At 57.7% G+C, this 22,234-nt stretch overlaps 2 protein-coding genes across 8 annotated transcripts in view; one reads left to right on the forward strand and one right to left on the reverse strand.

The window, feature by feature from the left end:
• SLC66A2 (solute carrier family 66 member 2) overlaps window positions 1–6,502 on the forward strand; it is a 57,685-nt gene extending 51,183 nt beyond the window's left edge. For all 3 annotated transcript variants that reach the window (XM_032422717.1, XM_032422719.1, XM_032422718.1), the window contains one exon: window positions 5,140–6,502. In XM_032422717.1, coding sequence (XP_032278608.1) covers window positions 5,140–5,347 — 208 coding nt within the window. In that variant the 3' untranslated portion in view covers window positions 5,348–6,502. The remainder of the gene's footprint in view (window positions 1–5,139) is intronic.
• A 696-nt stretch (window positions 6,503–7,198) lies between these two features.
• KCNG2 (potassium voltage-gated channel modifier subfamily G member 2) overlaps window positions 7,199–22,234 on the reverse strand; it is a 75,153-nt gene continuing 60,117 nt past the window's right edge. For all 5 annotated transcript variants that reach the window (XM_032422726.1, XM_032422723.1, XM_032422725.1 and 2 more), the window contains one exon: window positions 7,199–12,222. In XM_032422726.1, coding sequence (XP_032278617.1) covers window positions 11,374–12,222 — 849 coding nt within the window. In that variant the 3' untranslated portion in view covers window positions 7,199–11,373. The remainder of the gene's footprint in view (window positions 12,223–22,234) is intronic.

A 22,234-nucleotide genomic window follows, 5' to 3' on the forward strand; every position in this document is an offset into this window, starting at 1 on the left:
GGGGGTGTGGGAGGGGGTGTGTGTGGGGGGTGGGTGTGTGTGGGGGGTGTGGGAGGGGGTGTGTGTGGGAGGGGGTGTGTGTGTGGGGGGTGGGTGTGTGTGGGGGGTGTGGGTGTGTGGGGGTGGGTGCTGCTTATGCTTTTGTTGTCATACCCAAGAAACCACTGTCTCACCCAAGGTCACAAAAACCTACTCCTTTGGGATGTGTTTTGGATGGATTTGGAATTATAGGAGAGCTTTTGAAAGGTGGAAAGGGGAAGGTCTGGGTCTAGGCTGGGGGGTGGGAGTGAGGGGAGGGCTGGGGAGGCCATAGGAGTTGGCATGCCTGAGTTGGGCTCTGGGGGAAGCTGGGCAGGCAAGGAAGTGTAGCCATCACCTCTTGGGCACCAACTGGGAAGAGGCTTTCTGGACTGCTGGACAGGGCAAGGATGAGGTGAGAGGAATTTTAGGAATAGTTTGGGAGGAAAAATGCAGGAGCCAAGAATGAGGTAATAGGAGCCTGGATTAAAATAGTAGAAGGGGGCGGGGGCGGTCAGGTGCAGGAGGCAGCAGCTGGAGTTGGTGATGGGCAGAGGAATCCAGCTCCCAGGCTACCAGCCTGAGCAGGAAGGACGCGGCCTGGGGCCTGGGAAGTGACAGTCTGGGCTTCCTGCATTGTTGGAGCTCTGGGCTGGTTGTTTCCTCCATCCAAGGAAGGGGGTCTCCAGGACATACATCCCTGGCATGTTGTAGGGTGATAGCCCAACTTCTGGGGCTCGTCCCTTCCTCCCATAGTTGTTGTGGGTGATGGGAATTCACAGCTCGTTGAAGGTCCTGGGAAGCGTGGGGGCAGGGCATCTCAGGGTCTTGGGGTGACAGCGTGAGCTTCTCCATCCAGAGCCCGTGTTCCCTGCACAAGGGTGTTCCTTCCTGATGAGGAGACCACTCAGGGCGGTGCTTGTCCAAATACTCGAATAGTATTTGACCTGACTGGTGCCCCTGCCCCACCCTGAGCCCCCCACTGAGGCGGCTGGTTTGGGGCCTCAACAAGGCTGTCGCATTCCTGACCCCGAGCCCTGCTGGCCCAAGGGCCACGGCTGGGTGAGGCATCTGTGCAGCTAAGAATGGTCCTTACGTCAGTCAGAGCCCCCCCGGAACAGTGACCGCACATCTCCACTAGCGGGGGTACAAAGTGCACCTGTGCGTTCAGGGCCCGGGGGCTCTGACAGGGCTCTGACGGGGCACCGGGCGGGGGTCCTGGGCCTGGCTCCAGCTGCACTTTCTGCCTGCCCCACAGGGAGCGTGCTGCGGTCCTTTGTGTGGAGTCCCGCCTCGCTTGGAGCCACCAGTGAATGGAGGGGCCAGCTCCCTGCAAGGTGGCCATGTCAAGGCGGCCGGGAGCTCACTCACCCCAGGAGCGGCCCAGTCCTGAGGAGCCTTTCCAGGCTGGTGTCACTCTAGCCCTGGCTGCTCCCCGGGGAGCAGGTCCACTTGAGAAGGTTCCAGCCAGGCCCCCTGACGGACCCTGCTGCTTGGCCTAGAACCATCTCTGTGGCTCGTTAGGTTTTATTGTGTTTTGAGGGAGGTCTTTCGTCTTCTACTAAAGTGTGGCTATTTCTGGGGAAGACTGTGCCTTGAGCTCTTAATTCTGGAATAAGGAACTGGACTCCTTTGCTGAGCCCTGTTGCTTCTCTCCTTGTCTTCACGGCCTTTTGCAGAAACATGGGTTGCTCTTGGAGGTTCTCCTTGAAATGCTTGCTCTGTGGGTGTGGGTTTTCCTTGGAAAAGCGCAGGGGTGTGAGCGTGGGAGCTGAGAGCAGCCCCGCCCGGGCAGGCCGGCCCCTCCTTGGTGCAGTTCAGACGGTACGTCTCAGCTCTGGTCGGCCAGGTGCCTGCAGCCTCCTGGTGGGCCCAGCCCAGGCCTGCGGGACTCAGCTCTGTCCCCTGGTTGACCTGCTTCCCTCCCTCCGCTCGTCGCTCCGGTGTGTCCTCACCTCTGTGGTCCCCACCAGTGCTAAGTGTGCAGTTGGCCGAGCTCCTGGTGCTCCACCTGCCGCTCCAGCCCCCTGGAGGGCCCTTCTGTCGCACGCCGAGATCCCCAGCTGGTGCTCCAGACCAGGACCATCCGGACCGAGCTAGAGGCACAGCTTGGGAAGTGCAGGGTGTGGGAACCGTCCCGGCAGCAAGCACCGTCCTTCCTGCTCCTCGGCCACCTCGTCCGGGGTGGACCAGGCCAGTTGTCTACAGGGACCAGTCGGGGAACATGGCCAGTGGCGGAACACCGACCCGAACCACCAGTCTCAGATCTTTTGCATGGGGCTGCCAGGGGTTAGCCCATCTCTCCCCTTGAGTGCAGCTGAGAGCCTGGACAGAAGGTGCGGAGCAGCTCTGGGGACTCCGGCGGTCAGCGGGAGTGGGCAGGGTGGGGGAAGGAAACCCCATGAGTGACTGGCATGGGCCGCTCTGTTCTCCCTTCCATATTTGCCAGCCTGGAGTTCAGCACAGCCTGGAGCTCAAGACTTGCCCTGGGCCGGGCAGGAAGTGCTCCCAGTGGAGCCTCCGTGCTCTGAGTGTGGGAAAGGGTGAGCAAGAGCTGGGGCTGCTGGTGTTTTGGCCTTGCTCTTACCCCGGGGCCCCAGGCAGGCCCCAGTCCAGAAGTGGCGGTCTTCAAAGCTGGAGGCAGCCCCGGGGCAGCATTGGAAGAAGATCCTGAGAGCGGAGGGGAATCCCATGGCTCTTTCCCTCTACCTTCCCACCTCATGCACCTGGAGGCAGATCAACCATGGGAGGTGCACAGCAGGGCCACGAGACTTAAGCGCTGGCTTTCTAGCCAGAGGACACGGGAGAAGAGTGTCCCCGAGGCACAGAGTCAGGGAGATGGAGGAGTGGACGCATCTTGGGACAGGGATCCTGTGCAGTTGTATGTGAACTCCTGGGCTCACCACCAAGCTATGCATGCATGGATTTGGCCCTAACCTACATCTGAAAGGCGTTGAGAACTGAATCGTGGGGTAGACCACTGCCCACGTCCCAGACCAGCCACTGAGTGCTGCCCACAAAGTGCAGACCCAGATGGCACTGCAGGGGCTTTGAAAATGGAGCTGAATTGAATTGCAGCCCACCTGCAGCTTGAACTTAACCATGCCAGTTGCCTGTTAGAACAGAAAACCCGACATTCTCCATAGGATTTAATAAGACTTGGAGTCTCATTATATAATGTTAAAAATGTCCAGGATACAAACCGAAATTACTCAGCATAGGAAGCATCAGGAACATCTCAACAGCTTTCCAAGGAGAAGACAACCAGTAGACCACACAATCAACCAAGGGGATTGGTCGGGAACGGCTCGGGAACGGTCACTGGGAAACTGGTCCAGAGAGAAGAGCAAAGACTCTTGAAATGAATGGAAAACGGGACATCTCAGCAAAGAAATGGAAGCTATAAAAAAGAACCAAACAGAACATTTTAAATTAAAAATCACAGTAAGCCAAATAAAAATGTACTTTGTGAGTTCAGTAGTGGAATGCAGATGGCCCGGGAATGAGTCTGTGAACTTGAAGACAGATCAATAAAAATAACATTCTCAACAACAGAGAAAAACCAGGGGGGAAAAACAGATTCAGGGAAAGTACCAAAAAATCTAACATTGATGTCGTCTGAGTCTAGAGGAGAGAAGGGTGTGGAGCAGACAAAAATAGTTGAAGGAATGTCTGAAAACTTTCCAAATTTGATGTTAGATAAACTTACAGATTTGAGAAGTTCAGCAAATCCCAAACATATATCACATCACAGTCTACTAAGAACCAAAGTCAAATGTTGAAAGCAGCCAGAAAAAGAGGATCTATTATATATAATGTGGATTTTAAAAATGCAGAATTAGTTATCAGCTCACTCAAAACAAAAACTTTGGAATACGGTGTGAGCCAGTATTACAGGCCAAATATGATGTATCCGTGGGCTTTTTTGGATGTAGAGTGCCTGTCTGCAGAGAAGCTGCTTGGGGCCCGGCAGGCCTTGGCCATTTTCCCAGTGACCATCCCAGAGAAGCCTCAAGCAGCCGTGTGTGTGTAAGGTCAGGAGGGCTCTCCCCTCCCCGTCTGCGTTCTGTGTGGCTGGTTGGACTTCTCACTGGGCAGAGGCGGGGACACAGAGCTATGTCCTCGGGCTGGGAGTACGGGAGACGGGGCTCCTCACCCTGGTTTTAGGAATGAAAACCAGCCTGGGGCTCAGAGGTGGTCAGAATGCCCAGGGGTGGAGAGCTGTCTCCCTCCGGGAGCTCAGTGCCTGCCTGGCCCTTGGCCTGGTGTTGGCAGCTCTGACGTGCATCCTGTCTGCTTGGGGATCTTCATCCCCCTTCCTGCCGCCTGGCAACAGCCTCCCTCTCAAACTCTGTGGTCTGGTTTAATTAGCTGTAAGAGGTTCAGGCTGCTGATGGAAATGGGTCTGATTTAAATATACTTGTGCAGGAAAACAATGGTGCTTGTGCCCGTGACTTGGGAAGCCAGGGCACTTGAAACTGTGCGCAGAGACGTGTGTGGGGGACGTGGGCAGTGAGTGACAGTTCCCTCGTCACCCACGAGGATCCCTGCCCCGCTGCGGACTGATCCCGAAACGTTTGAAGGGGGGTTGGCATCGGTGACCAGAAATGGAATCGCCCTCCAGTTATCTTTTGAGGGAGGGGGTCTGGCCAGGCAGGGTTTCCCGAGAGCAGGGGTTTGCTCTGCTTCTGCTGGCAGCCTCTGGTTTTGTCCTCGGCACCCCTGGGTGCAGACGGGGGGCTCCCCGGCCAGGAGGGAAAGCTCTGGGTGAGAGGACCTCCCCTCCCGCCCAGGCTGCCCGTCCCTGCAGCCTAGTGGTGCTCTCCGGCAGTCCTCACCTTCCTGGTGGGCCCTGGGATGCCGTGTGGGGAGGGGTGGTCTTCCCTCTCCCGTCTGAGGCCACAGCGCGTCTCCTGAGGGGCACAGGCCTGCGGCCAGGAGGGACGGAACGCTCGTGAGGCCACGTGGGCCCTGCCACTGTGTCAGCTTCCCCGCCCGGACAGCTGCAGGGCCTTCCTGTCCCTGGGGCTGTGCACGCTGTGGCCTCCCAGTGAGGACGGGAGGGATGGGGGACAGGTGGCGGCCTGGGTGGCCCCTAAGCCCTGGCTTGTGTCTCCGCAGCATCAAGATGGTGCTCATGTGGACCAGCGGTGACACCTTCAAGACGGCCTACTTCCTGCTGAACGGCGCCCCCCTGCAGTTCTCCGTGTGCGGCCTGCTGCAGGTGCTGGTGGACCTGGCCATCCTGGGACAGGCCTATGCCTTCGCCCGCCGCCCCCAGAAGCCAGCCCCCCACGTGGCGCACCCTGCCAGTGCCAAGGCCCTTTGAGGCGGCAGGGAGGGCACGGACATGTGGCCTCCTGCCTGGGCGCTGCCCGGCCGCCTGTCCTCCCTGCCTGGGGCAGGCAGGCACCGTGGCCCAGCAGGGTGTCTTGGCTGTGGGTCTGGGAGGGGCCGGTGGGGGGCCTGAGTGCCCACGTTTGTGCTCATACCTGAGGACGAGTGCACGTGGGCTTTATACCCCAGGGCTGGGCGGCAGCTGTTTTTCAGGTGATGGAAAAGCAAGTGTTCTCTTCCCTCCTCTCAAAAAACACCTGTCTGGAACTTGGAATATGCTCACAGACCCAGGAAAAGACAGACTTAGGGCTGCTACGGGATGGAGGGCACCAGGAATCCCCCTCCGGGTGTCAGTGTGCGGGGGCCCCCGGGGCCTGCACCCCGGCTCTCGGCGACCCTCGGCATGGGTGGGATTGGGGAGCAAGAGTGAATAATGGCACCCGGAGAACCCATGGTCCTGGCGCACAGAGCCTGGTCTTAGAATGGCCCAAATGTGGACGCCCTGGTGACAGCATGTACGCGAGGGTGACTCAGGACAGGGCCCGGGCACAGAGGGTGTGGCTGGGGTTTTGTATGCGCCTAATACACATGGAAAGGAAGCTGCGAGGACGCACATTACAAGTGCTCTTGTTTATCCGGTCGGAGTTGGCCTTGTCCGGGTCACCTTCAGTGCAGCCGCCTCACAGGACTCAGGACTTGGCCCTCAGCTTGGCAGTGGTGCCCAGAGGTGTCCTGTGCACCCCCATGCCTCATTTCTGCATTGGCCTCCTCCTGGGAGATGCTGGCGTGGACCCCACTGGCAGCGAGGGGGCAAGCCTGTGTCCATGCCGGCTGGGCCCTGGCCAGAGTGAGCTCAGGGGTGCTGCCGCCAGAGTCTAGAGGTCCCCACGAGTCCTAGGGGTGTGGTGGGGGGCAGGTTGTCCCTGTGTGCTCCCAGAAAGCCAGGGGCCTGGGACCAGGTCTGGGCAGATGCATCCATCCCCCGAGCATGGCCGCACTTGTGGGGCGTTCCCCCTGGATTCTGGGAATTGCATGCACCTGCAGCATACAGCTTTCGACGTCCGTCTTCCAGGACAGGGAGATGGCCTGCTGGTCAGGAGAGGGGACACATGAGGCAGGTGTCCCCACACTCCTCTCGGGCCTGGGGTGATGTTCCAAGGTGGGGGGCTGTGGCCATGCACGGGCATCTCTGGTCACCCTGTATCTTTCCCCCTGTTTTACAGGAGCATGTCAGCCATGCCCAGCAGCCCTGGGCCAGCTCCCAGGCCCCCAGCGTCTGAGGGTTCTAGCAGCTTCCGTGTGTGGCTCTCCCTCTGTGGGGCGGAGGGGCAGCTCTGGGGCGGGTTCACACGGGCTGTGCCAAAGCTCTAGTGGTGTCTGCTCTTCAGAGCTGTTTCCTCCTCCTGAGTTTTCCTCAAAAACTCCTGAATGTTTGGGTGAGGGTCCTGCTTAGTTTGGGCTGTAAGATGCTTTGGCAATGTTTACTTTTTAAACACGAGGCGGAGTGCTGTAGCAGTAAATGACTCCAGATGAAAGCGTCTCCGACTACAGCAGCGAGGCGTGTGCCCAGTGTGAGGGGCACTCAGTTGTCAGGACGCTGCCTTTAACTCAATAAACTCTCGCGATCCAGTGTGGCCTCGTGAATGGGTCGGAGTGGGGGCCCAGGACAGAGTGAAGCATGGGTCCCCGTCCTTTCGCCGTGGGGGTCTTCGGGGAAGGGTGGGCGCCCTCTCCTTGGGGTCCAGCTCTGCCCTGTGACACCCAGGCTGCTCTCTCAGGGCACATTCCCCCTCCCCCCCGGACAGACCCGTGCCCCCACAAGCCCCCCCCCCCCCCCCGGACAGGCCAGCCCCCCAGGACAGACCCGTCTGCAGGACAGGCCAGCCACCCCGGGACAGACCAGCCCACCTCCCAGGACACACCAGCCCCCCGAACAGACCAACAGGGCCAGGCCGGGGGGGCCCTGACCACTGAATGTCTGGAAAGGGTGAGAGGTGTCCTGTTTAAAGAAAGGCCAAGAGCAGTGTTTCAAGGAAAACGGACAGGTCTATTGAGCAAGTACGGATGGAGCGGTGTACTGAGCAATTATTTTTTCATGGAGACAATTTACATTTGGGGCAAGATATCAAAAATATCAAAAAGATACAGTGCAAGTACTTGAAAGTGATATTTTAAATTTTTGGAGGGGTCATCCCCCCCCCCCCCAGCACTGGCCCCGAGTCTGAGAGCGAGTCTGGTCCGGAGCGGGTCCACGCTGGTGACACCCGCTGTGGTCCTCTCAGGCAGCCAGCATCCCCAGCCTGGACCCTTGTCCGGCTTTAGGGGTGGATTTTTATTTTCCTTCTGGTAATTTGTTAATTAAAATTAACTTTTAATTAAATTATGCATGCAGTAAAAATTCCAGCAGTGAAATGAAGAGTAAAATATACAAAGGTGTCTTTTTCTGTGAGCCCATCTCTGTTCTTGAAAACCGACGTGTGGCCCCGCTGAAGAGCAGAGAGGTGGTGTGGAGAGTCTGGGGGGCTGCTGTTCAGAGATGGAGCAGAAGGAGCCGGGCCCGTGTCCCACTGGCCAGGAGAGCGCTGTGCCCTGAGCTCTGTCAGCGGGAGGCCACAGGCTCTCAGGAGCCCCACAAGAAGTGGGCTTCTAATCAAAAAAGTAGGCGAAGGTCACTCTTTGCGACCTTAGATCTCCTGTAAGTTGTTCCAGCTCTTCTCTCAACAGGATAGCTCTTGGAAATGGGAGCAACATGGTGAGACTGCTCGGGCGTCCAGGGTGAGTGGCAAAGTGCAGCTCACTCTGTTGAGCCTCCGGGAACTTGGAGCAGATGGAAGGCTGTGAATGAAGCCGGGCTGCCTGTGCTGGTCCAGTCTCCAGCTGGCCAAGAAGAAATTGTCTGGGTGTGTGCGTGTAGGGGTGGGACGTGTTTTCCCCTAAAATAAGGAGTATAGGAATTTTTTCAGCAGCAAGCGTGGGGGAGGGTTTCAGACTCCCAGTGTTGGTGTTGGGGCATGTTCAGTCCTGGTGCCACCGTGCTCAGTCTGAGCGGTTCCCCAGGTCCCCTGGAAGCACACATGGGTCCGGCAGGGTGGGTGGAGGGGGCAGGGGGTGCACGGTCAGTCTGAAGGGTGGTTGCATGCTCAGAAAGCAGCCCCGAGGGCAAGGGGGTGCTCGGTGGGTCCTGGAATGTCACAGACCCAAATCATACCCCACCCCCCAATGCTCATGATGGTTTCAGGTAACCAGAGGCCTCGGGCTGGCAGAGAGAGATCATAACCTGGTGTCAGAGCTACCTCCCAAGTCAGTGATCCTTCTGGAACCAGAACGGAGCTCTCAGCATAATTGGGGTTTGTAAGGCTGTCTCCCGCCCTCCCTGCACTGCCTTTGTGCATTTTAAGCAGACTCAGCGATGTCAGCATCACACGTACGAATCCCACGATTCTGTCCCACAGTAGGTGCATTCAGTAGATTTTGTCAGAGTGTGTGAGGTGGCAGGTTGTGGGGACCTGGCGAGTTCCTGGTCCCCTGACCCAGACAGGGACATTGAGGCCACGGCCATCAGGGGCCTGCCCAGAGTCCTGCACGAGGGACCATGGCCTGTGTGCAAGGGGCAGCTATGGAGGCTGAGGGTGGGTGGGGTAGGCACCAGAGAAGGGACAGGAAAGCTCGGGGCTGGCTGGTCTGCTTGCTCGGTGGGAGATGTGTGGCTTCCCTCCCACTGCACTCCCCACTTCTCAGACGGTTGACGGGTCCCTCTCCTCCCCGTGACCTCTGGTGCTGCAAGGGCTCTCTTTGTCTTCGAGGGGTCCCGGTCAGAACCGCTGCAGCCCACGGTCAGGAGGGGGTAGGGGCCAGATCGCTCAGGTCACCCCTACCACTGACCTTGGAGGGACAACTTGGGTTATTTCTGGGGGTCTTCATGGTGACGGTCAGCGAGCCCCACTGCACAGGAGAAAGCCGTTTGCCCCTGGGGTCATCAGCCATGCCCGATGAACAGAGGGTAGCAGATGCCCTGAGTGTGGCCTCCATGGGTGGGGATCCCCTGGGACCAGCAGCAGCTGTGTCACCCGCTCCTGAGCAAGCGCGGTCACCCTTAGTGTGTTTCTGGGTCCCCAGGCCCCACCCTGTGGGGGTGTCAGCTGATGTGGCAATCAGGAGGAGGCAGGGCTAAACCTTAGGGTCCAGTCTGCCTAGAGCCAGCACTCAGGTGGGTGCCCTGGTCCCCAGTTCCTCTGTCCTTTCTCCTGGCAGACCTCTGCTGGCCCTGGCTTGAGGTATGTGGGTCCAGGAGGGAAGGAGAGGGGGACCCAGCCCCAGGCGGTACAGGAACCAGGGCCCTGTAGGGAGAAGCTGCAGGTGGAGTTTGCACTGGGCAGGCACGTGTGAGGCCAGGTGCTGAATCTGGCCTGGTCCATGGTGGACCGACCATGTCTCTGATACAAGGGGACCCTTTCTGCCTCAGAGAGCTGGTATGAGCAGCCGTGCAAGGTCAGCCGTGGGAGACAGTCTTCGCCTCCCTGTGGTTTGGGGACCCTCAGCTCATTCTGATCCCAGCATGTTTCTTGGTTGCTGGTAAGACCGTTATTTCAGCTTCCCTGCACCCCACTGCCCTTGTCCACTTGACACTGACCCAGGAGCTGGAGCCCAGGTACTTCTGTGCATGCAAATCGTGGCTGGGCATGAGGAGGAGGAAGAGGGAAACCGAGTCTGCTGTCAAGGCAGTCCAGCCTGCCCCACCCCACCCTTGCAGAACTGGGGCTCATTGTGTAAATCCTGACAGCTCCAGCCCTGGGTTCTTTGCAGCCTGGTTCCCTGAGAACACCCGGCCCTGCCCTGCGGGGTGCAGTGCGGTTGCAGATTTGGGACCCGGGCTCTGCTGTGGGACTCGGAGGGATACAACTGGGCTTTGCATGCAAGGGCTTGTCCAGGTAGCGGAGCCCCACTGTCTACACGTACCAACTCCCCGTGAGCGCAGGAAACCCCTCCTTGCCTGGACGCCCCGTGCCTGGTGTGGACGCTGGTGCTGCCCGGAGGAACTCGGTGGAGAGGCAGGAGAGGTACACCGTTTATTGGTAGCAGTAGCATCCTAGGAAATGTCCTCTGAGCAAGGGCCCCACCCTAGCCCCCACCCCAGCCTCTCCCCGCTCTGGCCTCGTGCCAGGGGCCCTGCGAAAGCCGTGATGGATGGCAGCGGGGGTGGGGGGTGTGTGTGTCAGGTGTCCGGGGGGCCCTCTGGGGTGGTCCAGGTGCGCCTCCTGCAGGACCTGGGGCAGCAGCCTCTGCAGTGTCATGGCTCCGCTCATTAAAATGAATAGGGACAGAGTAACGTGATTTGGAAAGTCCCATTCCTTCATGCCTTGGTGAGGACAGGCTCCCAGCAGCTGCACACCAGGGCCCCTTCTCCCATCTCCTCTTGGAGAACCCAGAGGGTAAAGGTGTCCAAGGCCAGCAGGGAGCGCAGGGAAACATGCAGACCTTGAGCTTTGCAGAGGCATTTTCAGGGGCGAATGTGTGAGGAGGGGGCCACGAAGACCCCCATGGAGCTAGTGCGGGCGAGGGAGGTCAGAGGTCAGGGCTGGGACCCGCCCCCCTCCCCAGAGGAACTGGGTGGCTGTGTTAATGTCACACTTCTGTCACTTGTCAGGGATGCGCAGAGAAGCCTCCCTCCTGATGGGGCGCCGCGCACTTCGGGCGAGCTGCAGAAGCAGGAGCCTCCCCACCTCCCCACCGCCCCCAGCCCCTCCAGGAGCTACCCTGGCCGAGGAGCAGGGAAGCGGGAGGATGCGGCCCGCGGACGCGCGTGGCCCCGTGGCATTTGCTACCGGCGGTAACTTCTGGGCTAGGGCGTCCAGACTCCAAAGGGAGGTACGAGGAGGGGACAGGACCGACTGGAGCGCGCTTTCCAGCGGCACCTCCGAGTCAGGCTGCGGTCCGGCTGCGCTGGCGGGAGGGACATGCAGTGGGACCGGGAGGGCGTCCGGCCCGCGAGGTCGCCCGCGGGAGGTGAGGACCGTGCTTCTACTCCTGAACAAGCCCGCGAGGAGCGGCCTCTTGCGCCAGGCGACGGTCGTGGCCAACCCCGGGCGCGGGGACCCCGGCTGGGCCGGCGCCCCCAGGCCCCTGCGGGCTGTCCTCGGTGGCCGTGGCCGAGCGCGAGCTGTCCTCGCGCGAGCTGTCCCCGCGCAGGGCTGGCTCGGGGCTGGCGGCGCGCCGCTGCTGCTCCTTGAGCTCGGAGTAGGAGCGCGAGAAGGTGTGGAAGATGGACGTGACCGGGAAGGCCATGAGCAGGATGCCGCTGAGGATGCTGCTCAGCGCCACCACCTGCCCGGGCAGGCTGCGCGGCACCATGTCGCCGTAGCCCACGGTGGTCATGGAGATGACGGCCCACCAGTAGCTGGCGGGCACGCTGGAGAAGTCGCGGCGCGCGCCCAGCTCGCGCTCGGCCAGGTGCACGAGCGGGGCGAAGAGCGCCATGGCCACGCACAGGAAGAGCAGCAGCAGGCCGAGCTCGCGCGCGCAGCGACGCACCGTCAGGCCGAGCGAGCGCAGCCCCAGCGAGTGGCGCGCCAGGCGCATGACGTAGAGCACGCGCAGCGCGCGCAGCAGCCGCAGCGCCAGCCCCGCGCGCTCCAGCAGCGCCGCGCCGCCCGCGCCCGCGCCCGCGCCCGCGCCGCCCGCCGCCAGCCCGACGAGCAGCGACACGTAGAAGGGCAGGATGGCCAGGATGTCAATGATGTTGAGCGGGGTCCGCAGGAAGGCGCACTTGCTCTCGGCCTGCAGCGAGCGCAGCAGGAACTCGAAGGAGAACCAGGCCACGCACACCGTCTCCAGCACGAAGAGGCTGCGGCACTTGGGGGAGCACTCGCCCTGCGGAGGAGAGGGCGCGGGTCACGCTCGGGCCGCCCTTCCCGACCCACCCCAACCCTCGCCCGCGCACGACTGCGGGGGGCCCGGTTTCCCTGCGAAAAGATCCCCCCGGAGGCTAGGTTTCCTGCCTGGGAGCCGAGGAGCTCAGCTGACCGGCTCCCCAGCACAACTGGTGAAAATCATTAAAAACAGCCATTAAAGCCTCTGGAAGCAGGCCTAAGGGCAAACAGCAAATGGAACATCTATCCAAGAAAATCTACAAAAATTCATTTAAAAAGGCGAGAGAAATACCCCCTCCCCACCCCCAGCTCAGCCCAGCCAGGAGACTCCACTCCAGAACACAGGCCTCCCTGCCCCCAGCTCCCTGGGACAGTGCGGTTGAGAAGGGGGGCACCTTCTCCTGCCCAGTCCCCACTCCCGCTGTGGGGTGGAGGCTCTACCTCTTGCTGCTCTGAAAACCCCTCGCCCTTGCCCCTGGCTTCTGCTGGCGTCTCACGGGGGAGGCAAGCCAGACGACCTCAGCCTGCTGCTCTGCCCTCCGTCCCCCCAACTGAGCTCAGAGAATGGGGAATCACCAAAGAAGCCAGGCACTGTCCCCGTCCCCGACTCCAGAGCCCTGGTGCAGAGGTTTTGCCTGGGGAGGGCCAGGGGGAAGCAGGCTCCTAGAACAGCTCCTCATTTCTTGCCAAACGAACTGACTTCATGTGTAACAATACAGAGAAGTTCAACCCCAAGATGTTCTCAAGAACACTGGAGATTGTAGTGAAGGAAAACGGGAGGAAATTCATGGAAAGAGTTCATTCCAGGGTGATTATGGGCATACCCAAGCTGTGCCTCCCTGTGGGGCAGCATCAGGGGCTAAACACTGTGTGTGTGTGTGTGTGTGTGTGTATGTGCATGCATGCATGTATCTGTGTATGTGCATATATGTGTATCTCTGCGTGCATGTGTGCATGTATGTATCTGGGTGTGCATGCATGCGTGTATGTGTGCATGCATGTAGGTATGTATCTGTGTATGTGCATATATGTGTACCTCGGCATGCATGTATCTGTGTGCTCATGCATGTATGTGTGCATGCACGCAGGTATGTGTGTGTATGTGCATATATGTGTATATCGGCATGCATGTATCTGTGTGCTCATGCGTGTATGCATGTAGGTATGTATCTGTATGTGCATATATGTGTATCTCTGCATGCATGTATCTGTATGTGTGCTCATGCATGCGTGTGTGTATGTGTGCATGCACGTAGGTATGTATCTGTGTGTATGTGCATATATGTGTATCTGCATGCATGTATCTGTATGTGTGCTCATGCATGCGTGTGTGTATGTGCATGTAGGTATGTATCTGTATGTGCATATATGTGTGTATCTGCATGCATGTATCTGTATGTGTATGCATGTAGGTATGTATCTGTGCATATATGTGTGTCTCTGTGCATGCATGTATCTGTATGTGTGCACATGCATGTGTGTGTGTGCATGTAGGTGTGTGCATGTGCATATATGTATCTGTGCATGTATGGATCTGTGTGCACACACGTGTGTGCATGCATGAATGTATCTATATATGTGTGTGCGTGTATGTATCTGTATATGTGTGTATGTGTGTATGTGTGTGTGTATATGTGTGTGGAGGGACAAGAATACACTACACTACAATGATCCAGCCAATCACTAAAACAGATAACAGTAGCAAGCCCTGAAGAAAGAGGGGACATCATCCAGGGTTGCTGTATTATCATCTAAAATGTCCAGTTTCCAATAAAAAATCCTGGAGCAGGCAAAGAAACAGTAATGTATGATCCACACATCAGAAAAAATCAGGCAACAGAAACAACATTTGAGAGGACCAGATATCAGAGTTTTGAAAAGCACCATTATAAATGTGTTCACAGACCAGAGGAAGATCAAAGAAATGGAGAATGTGATGGCAGGCCATTGTATCAAATGGAGATTACTGATAAAGAGAGAAGTTTTAAAACGACCAAATGGACCTTCTGGAGTTGAAAAGTCAACAATAACAAATTCACTGGAAGAGCCAGCTCCACAGTGGATGTTAGCTGCCGGGAGAAGGAGCTGGTGAGCTAGACGATAGACTGATCATGCTGAGAAGAGAGGAAGGGAGGCCAGCAGAGTCTGAGCAGAGTGTGGGGCATGTTCGTGAAACGCGGTGCCCGAGGAGAGGGGAGAGGGAGGAGGAAAAACATGTTCGAAGAGATAATGGCTGAAAACTCACCAAATCTCCTGACACACAATAACCTGCGCATCCCGGGAGCGCCGTGCCCTCCAAGCAGGATAAATGCAGACTGACAGGTGCATGGTGGCGGGGAAGGGTCTGAATGCCACAGGCCAGGCGTCGCTCGAGAAGTAACCCCGAGCAGAAACAGCGCAGGCCAGAATACCCTGGGGGCATGTACTCAAACCGTCAGAAAAAATGTCTATCAAGAATCCTGTCTCCAGCAAAGCCATCATTTCCAGTATGAAGGTGAAATACTTTCCCAGATAAACAAAATCTGAAAGAATTTGTTTCTAGTATAGCTGCTCTGCAAAAAATTCCAAAGGAAGCTCTTCAGGCTGAAAGCAGTGATCCCAGAATCTTGATGACCTTGAATTTGGCAAAACATTCTTAGAGATGACACCAAAAACATGAGCAAGCAAGATAAGATAGATAAATTCAATCACGATTTAAAACTTCTGTGCTTCAAAGGACACTGTAGGGTCTGAGTTGTTTCTCTTCAAAATCTGTATGTTCAAGCCCTAACCCACGACACTTAGAAGGAGACTATATTTGGACATAGGGTCTTTAAAGAGGTGATGAAGGCACAACGAGGTCGTGAGGGTGGTCCTAATCCAACACGACTGGTGTCTCAGGACACAGACACACACACAGGACACGAGGGAAAGAGTGTCGATACACCAGACAGAGGCCTCGGGAGAAACCAACACTGAGAAAATAGATTTCTTTTTCAGGCCACATAGTCTGTGGCCCTTTGTTGTGGGAGCTCTACCAAACTAATACAGACACCAACTGGAAAGTAAAAGATAATCCACAGGATGGGAGAAAATATTTGCAAATCATATATCTGATAAGGGACGTGTATCTAGAATATATAAAGAATTCCTACAACTCAACAATTAAAAACCCCATTAAAAGATGGACAAGGAGTATACAGTTCTCTAAAAAAGATATACAAATAGCCAAGAAGCCCATGGAATGATGGTGCACATCATTAATCATCAGGGAAATGCAACTTTAAACCACCCAGAGATACCGTTTCCCACTCACCCCAGGATAGCTGGAGTGAAAACACAGCAAGTGTTGGGAGGGTGCGGAGGAAGTGGGACCCTCGCCTGCAGCTGGTGGGCCTGAGATCTTCTGGCCACTCGGGAAGAGAGTCTGGCAGCTCCTCAGACAGCTAGACATGGCATCACCACACGACCCAGGGACTCCACTCTCGGGTCTGTACCCGAGAGAAGTGAACACATGTCCACACAAAAACTTGCTCAGGAGTGCTCACTATGCATTATGCATGCGAAAAACGTGGGAACAACCCAAGTGTCCACTAACAGATTAATGGATAAATACAATTTGGTAAATCCATACAATGCGATTTCATCGGGCCATAAAAAGGAACAAAGTACTGATTTGGGAAGTGAAGTGAAGGATGCCAGCCACAGGGGGCGTGCCGCATGAGCCTGTTCTCACTGGAGTCCAGAACGAGGAAATGTACAAAGACCAAGTAGATTGTGCTTGCGTAGGTCTGGGGGGTGGGCGGCAGGGCCGGTGATGGGGGGTGTGTGTGCGAAAGGCACAGGTCTCTCTTGGGGTGATGGAAACCTGATGGTTGCACAACCCTGTAAATATGCTAAAAACTATTGAATTGTTCCCTCTAAATGGGCAAATTGTATGGTATGTGAATTATGTATCAGTAAAGCTATTTTAAAAGAACACGTAATCTCTAGGCACATCTGAGAGTGTGGCCGGCTGGCTGTGGAAAGTGAGTCCAAGGCCCTGCTGGGAATCCCAGTGCAGGGGCGTTTGGGGACACCTGCTGATGGAGCAGAAGGTAGAACGTGCAGACCTCTCCAAGTGCCCAGCTGTTGGCAGGTCCTGGTCTGGCCCTGCCTCACCTTTGACCCCGAGCTCCCACCTAGCCTGAAGCCCCTGGGGGCTGGAGAGGACACACCAGACTCAGCGGACACCGGCGTGCTCTCACGGATCCACCTCACGCTGGAGGGGAGAAGACCTGGGGGCCTTCCACTGTCCCCCTCTGGCTCATGTCCCTCTAAGCACGTGGGGACAGGACCTCACGCCTGCCCAGCTCCCGAGCCCTCTCCAGGGCAGGGCCAGCAGTGCTGAGTCTCCATCCCCCACAGACAGCAGCTCAAAGACCCACCTGATGCTTCAACTGGGGGACCTGTGGTCAGTTTTTACTCACCACAAACATTTGTCATAGCATTGACCTTGGCACTCTGAGGGCACAGCAGTGATTGGGATCCCACAGGGCTTCTCCCCAAGTCCTGTCTTGCATATCCAGGTGCTGATGTATCACAGGTCTTCAGGAACCTGGGGCAAACGGAGCTCCCACAGACCTGTCTCCAATGTGCACTGCCCGCCAGTGACTCGTTGCTCCCGGTGATGTGTGTGTATCCAGCAGAGCTCAGCCTCTCCTTTAACGAGCTGTCAGAGCCCAGTACCTTGGCTGCCTCGTTAATCATCACCCGTTTTGTGCCTGGAAATAATGGGCAGGAGCTTCTTCTTACCTCCACGCGCTTATGTGCAGGTACACAGCTTAGGTTCAGATCCAGTGGTGCCTCAGCCAGGATGAAGGGGTGTGCAGGTGACTGGTCCAGGGTCTTCAGTGGCCTGTCTTCCCAAGAGGCCTCTTCCTCCCAGGGTCAGCAGCGTTTTAGCCAGTCCGGAGGCTTTCCAGGAGTGACCTGGCCCGTCCTGGCTTGGGAGTGGACAGCTAGCTCATCGCAGGTCCTGATGGTGTGACTGATCCAGAAATTCCAGTAGCATCTCTGCAGCCCTCGATTCACAGACAGGTAGCGGCTGCAGCCTGACCGGAGGGGCCCAGACTCTGTGGACAGGTCTGCGGCATGGCCTGGGGTCCCAAGCATGTCCAGTCTATGGCTCTGTGTTGATCCCTGCACCTCTGTCCCTTGTCCCAGAGCTGGCTCTGGGTCTCCTAAGGATTAGGAGCTGCTGTGTGTGGAGCGTTCTGGGGCTCCTGCCGCACCCATGCCCTTGGGGTGCCCTGGCTCCCCCACCTGCTCCCACCTGCCATCCTGTTCCCTGTGGAACACTGGCGAGGTGGGGACATCACCCACTCGGCTCCTCGCGGGCTGGGGCGCTGGCCACTCTCCCCCCCTTGCGGAGGGTACTGTGAGGGCAGGCTCACCCTGGGGCACCTGGCGAGTCACAGACCCTAGGGGGGGGCACCTGAGGGGCGAGGCCTGGCAGGAGGACAGTCCACGGCCAGGGACAACAGCAATTAGGGGCCGAGGCCCAGGGAGGGCATCTGCCACTCACCCTTCTGGAAGGTTCCTTGGGACCAGGGCCAGCTCTCACTGATTTCCTTAGGACTCGTATCCTAGGAGCCCTGAGGTGCAGAACTCAGCACAGTCTCAGCTTCTGGGCTGAGTGTGGCCCGAGTCTGCTTGTCCTGTGTGATCTGTCAGGTATCCCCAGGGCGGCATCCATGCCACCTGGAGCTCACAGCCCTGGGGCTCGTTGCTTCAGGAGCCACCCCGCCCCCAGGTTGTCCAGGTCTGGGGTAGGACTTCTGTCCCAGCTCTTTGCTATAGGAGTCCCCTCCTGGACCTCAAGGGGCCGGCGAGCCTGAGGGACTTACTGCCCCTTCACCCCTGAGGATGGGGTCCGACCTCATCACACCCCCGTGTCGAATCTGGTTTAAGCGAAGTCAGGCTCAGGGAGTTTGAGGACGCCCCCAGCACAGTGCCTGACACCCTGTGGATTCCTGAGCACCTGGGCACCCGTGCTGGACCTGCCTTGAGACCTGCCTCGGCATTAGGTGTAACAGTGGGCAAACGGGATTCAGGTAGAAAGCCCCAACTGACAAGTTTTCAATAAAGAGACGGCTGGGACCCAGGGGGCCGATGTTGTGAGATGCCCGGTAGGCGGGACGGTGAGGACTGGGAAGAGGAGGGGGATGAGGGCCGGCACAGCGCCAGGTCTGGGAGGTGAAGGCATCACGGCCTGCCTCCCTTGCCCGCTCCGGAGTCTGGTGACCACAGCGTACGGGCTGTCGCACAGGCCCAGCAACACCCCACGTGACAGCCCGTTTTCAGGCTGACCGTGGCCCAGCTCCCATCATCTTGGCCAAGGGCAGCTGAGTCCCCATCTGGGCAGGCTTGACCACTGTGTCCAGAAGGAGAAGAGATGGAGACCCTGGGCCCCTCTGGGGATGGCTGTCTCCCCAACCCTGTGCATGAGCAGTGACCCCAGTATGCTCACCTGGAGCCAGGCTGACCCTGGGCGTTCAAGATGAGACGAGCTTGTCGGAGCCCACCAGAGCCCTGCCCCCAGCCGCCCTCTCCTTCAGGACCAGCCGCGGAGGTTAATTGGAAGGAGCTATTTCTGGAACTTTCAACCCAGAAAACAGACCCTGATTTCTCATAATCTGACACATCTGGCCTGTTTGGTGAAAATCGGGTCAGAAACAGGTCTGCGCTCAGCCTGGCTCACCCAGTTGTGAAGGGCCTCTCTCTTCTGTTCGCTCTTGTCTGGTGCGGGCTGGTATTGTCGCGCTCATTGGAGGCCTGCATGATCCAGCCCACAAGCTGTGGGTGCCCTGTATGGGTATAAGTGGGTTGTCCGTGCACGGGCCTCCTGAGCGGCTCAGGGATGCAAGCTGCAGCTGCCCCCGCCGGCACCAGTGGGGCTGGGGTCCCCGGACCCCGCTCTGCCTGAGCCCATGCCTTTTAAACTCCGCCTCTTTGCTCGGGGCTGCAAAGCACCATCTGTCTCCTGGTCGTGGTCGCTGTGGGCTCCTGTTTGGGGACTGGCCTTCGGGGACTGGACGGGGTGTCCGGCCAACAGCTTCTGCCCGTCTCCTCTCAGGGGCAAGAAAAGAGGGCTCTGGTCCCGGGGGCCTGGGGGAGGACACAGGGACTCTGGTAGAGACACTTGTGGAGGAACAGAAAGTGGACCCCAGCTCTGAGATGGGTCTGGGCAGCGCCCGTGCTGGTAGGGCCCCCATGGGGGGTGGGGGCCCTTTCACCGCCACCCTCCCACGTTCCCCATGTGTTCCTGTGAGGATAAAGGGAGGGTGCTTTTGTCAGCAGCTGCGTGTGGGTCACATTGCCCCCAGAGCCCAGGCCAAGTGGCTCCAGAACCTCTTCAGGAACCACAAGCACTTCTCAGCTCCATGCAGGAAATAGTAAGTAATAATAAAAGGAATCCCGGGAGCTGGAGCCCCGGCCCCGCTCTGTCTTGGGCCCCGCAGCTCCAGATGCAAGTACTGAATATAAGGAAAGCCTCCGTGGGTTCCCTTCAGCTCCACGTGCTGGATGGTGCCGTGGGGCCGGGGGACACCAAGAAGGACAATGGTCAGGGGTACAAGGGTCAAGCTGTGGTGCGTTGGGAAGGAGGGTCCCCTGCAGGTGGGCGGAGGTCCTGGGACACGGGCGTTAAAGGGGAGGACGCCTGGGCGCTGTGGAGCACGGCCTCGGATGGCTCCTGTGGATGGAGGTCAGCTGTGCAGGCGAGACTGGAGGCAGGAGGCCGGGTGGGGAGGCGAGGGCCCAGTCCTGAAGCAGCGGAAGAGAAGGGCAAGGGTGGGAGGGCCGGGGTTTGGAGATGGAAGCATTAGGCTTGGGGGAGAGTCCCAGCCCAGACGGCTGGGGCAGCGCACAGGGGACGTTCCTGCACACACGGCCGGGGTGCTGCGGGTTGAGGCTGCACTCAGCAGGGCCAAGGCTGGGGCAGGCCGCAGGTGCCAGGACTGGCCCCGGGCGAGAACTTGGGCAGCTGCAGCAGATGGCATTCAGGCTGAGCGGGGAGCTGAGGCCCAGCAGAGCAAACTGCGGAGGAGACCTGGCCTTGAGGCCCAGAGCAACATGAGGCCGGGGCCAGAGGTCACGGCCGAGGGCTGGCAGAAGGCCTGGACCCACCACCAGGAAGCCTGGGGGGCATTAGGTAGGGGCAGGGGGTGCTGGGGAAGGTTCCAGCAAAGGCTCTCCTAAGCTGGTGAGGCCCAGTTGGAAGGGGGTCCACCGAAGTGGGGATGGGCCCAGGGAAGGGAAGAGCGAGCCCCAGGACAGCAGGTTCAAGGCTGCGGACGGACCCACAGCCCAACAGCTCAGGCACCTGCTGGGGCGGATGGCGAGGGGAGAGCCGAGTCAGCACACGGCCTGCCACAGCAGAGGCTGAAGGGAAGCGGCCGGTTCTGACAGGACGGAAGGGCCCCGGCTCCCTGAGCTCTGAAGAGCCTTCTCTTCCCACCTGCCAGGAGCACAGACGCTGCCCTCCTTGTGATCTCTCCTCCAGAGAGCTGCGCTACCCTCGCTGGGCTCCTCCCCGGGCCTCCCACAAGATCCCATGGGCAAACCTCCCTTCTTGGGGAAAGGCCACAGGACACATGTGCCCTTCCACAGTGACTGCCCAGGGCCTGGGAGCTGACCTTCAGGTGGGCAGGGAAGGAAGTCACCCCAGCAGGTGCCTGAGCTGTTGGGCTGTGGGTCCGTCCTCTTTCTGTTTTGTTTCTGGAAGAGGAACTGGGCATCCTTCAATTACTTGTGGCTCAAGAACCAAAGACCAGCTGCCCGAAGGAAGCAGGCCCCGTTAACGTGTTACACCTGAGCTGGTCGCAGACACGCGTGTGAGGACGTGGGGTACCGGCTGCAGAGCCCACACCCTTCCACGTCCCCGTGTATCCACCACTGCTAACCAAAACCAAAACCAAAAACAAGAAACAGCCAAGCAAACCTGCTAGGAATATTCTGCACATACGTGTGTTAGAGCTTGTCTAGGGCTTTCCTGGGAATGGAATTACTGGTTTGTCAGACAGGAACATTTTCAAGTTGATCAGGAATTGCTGAGCTGTTCCCCTAAGCAGCTCTACAAATTTAACCCCCTCTCCACCAGGCCAAGGATCTGGAGGCCCTGGGTGGTTCCAGGCAGAGCCCAGGTCACTGGGCAGAGTATAAATGTGTACACATTCTCACAAGTATATTTTAAAAGCCTTCAAGTGTGTGCCAACTCGACCTGGAAATTCCAGTCTGGGGAATGGGTTCTCAAGAAATATGGACACAGGCCCACAGACCACAGGAGGAGAATGTGCACTCTTACTGCACGGGCGTCCAGCCCTGTGACCACCACCACCACGGTCCCCACATCTCTGTGCACCTCCTTATAGCCAGATGGTCCCCACCCCAACCCCGGCACCCACTGACCTCTTCCGCCTCTTCCAGAACATCTCAGATGGAATGATACTGCGTCTGGCCCTTCCCACTTAGTATAATCTGAGACTCCCTCATGTTGTTTCCGGTATCAGTGGTTTGTTCTTCATCTCTGATTAGCATGGATCTGTTTGTGGACATTATGTGGTTTCCAGTCTGGGGCTGTTTCAAATGAGCCATATGCACTTTCATGTGCAAATCTACGAACAGACATACGCTTTCATTTCTCTGGGGAAAGACCTAGAGTGGATTGCTGGATAGTATGTACATGCACTCATTTGTTTTACAAGCTTTTTCATGGATTTTTGGGCATTTAAAAAATATATACAGTTTTCTTTCTTTCCAATCATATATGCCTGTTATTTCTTTTTCCTATGTCCTTGCACTGGCTAGGACTTCTAGTTCAAGGCTCATAGGCATTGTTCCCAATCTTGGGGGGGGAGCATTCAGTCTTTCATCTTCCATTATTACCCATGTCATCAGCTGTAAGTCTTTAAAATAGATGTTCTCTATCAGGTTAAGGAAATTCCCTTCTATTTCCAGACTGTTGAAAGTTTTTATTTTAATCATGAATGGAT

Source organism: Phoca vitulina, unplaced genomic scaffold, assembly GCF_004348235.1.
Source record: "Phoca vitulina isolate PV1807 unplaced genomic scaffold, GSC_HSeal_1.0 scaffold27, whole genome shotgun sequence".
Taxonomy (NCBI): Eukaryota; Metazoa; Chordata; class Mammalia; order Carnivora; family Phocidae; genus Phoca; species Phoca vitulina.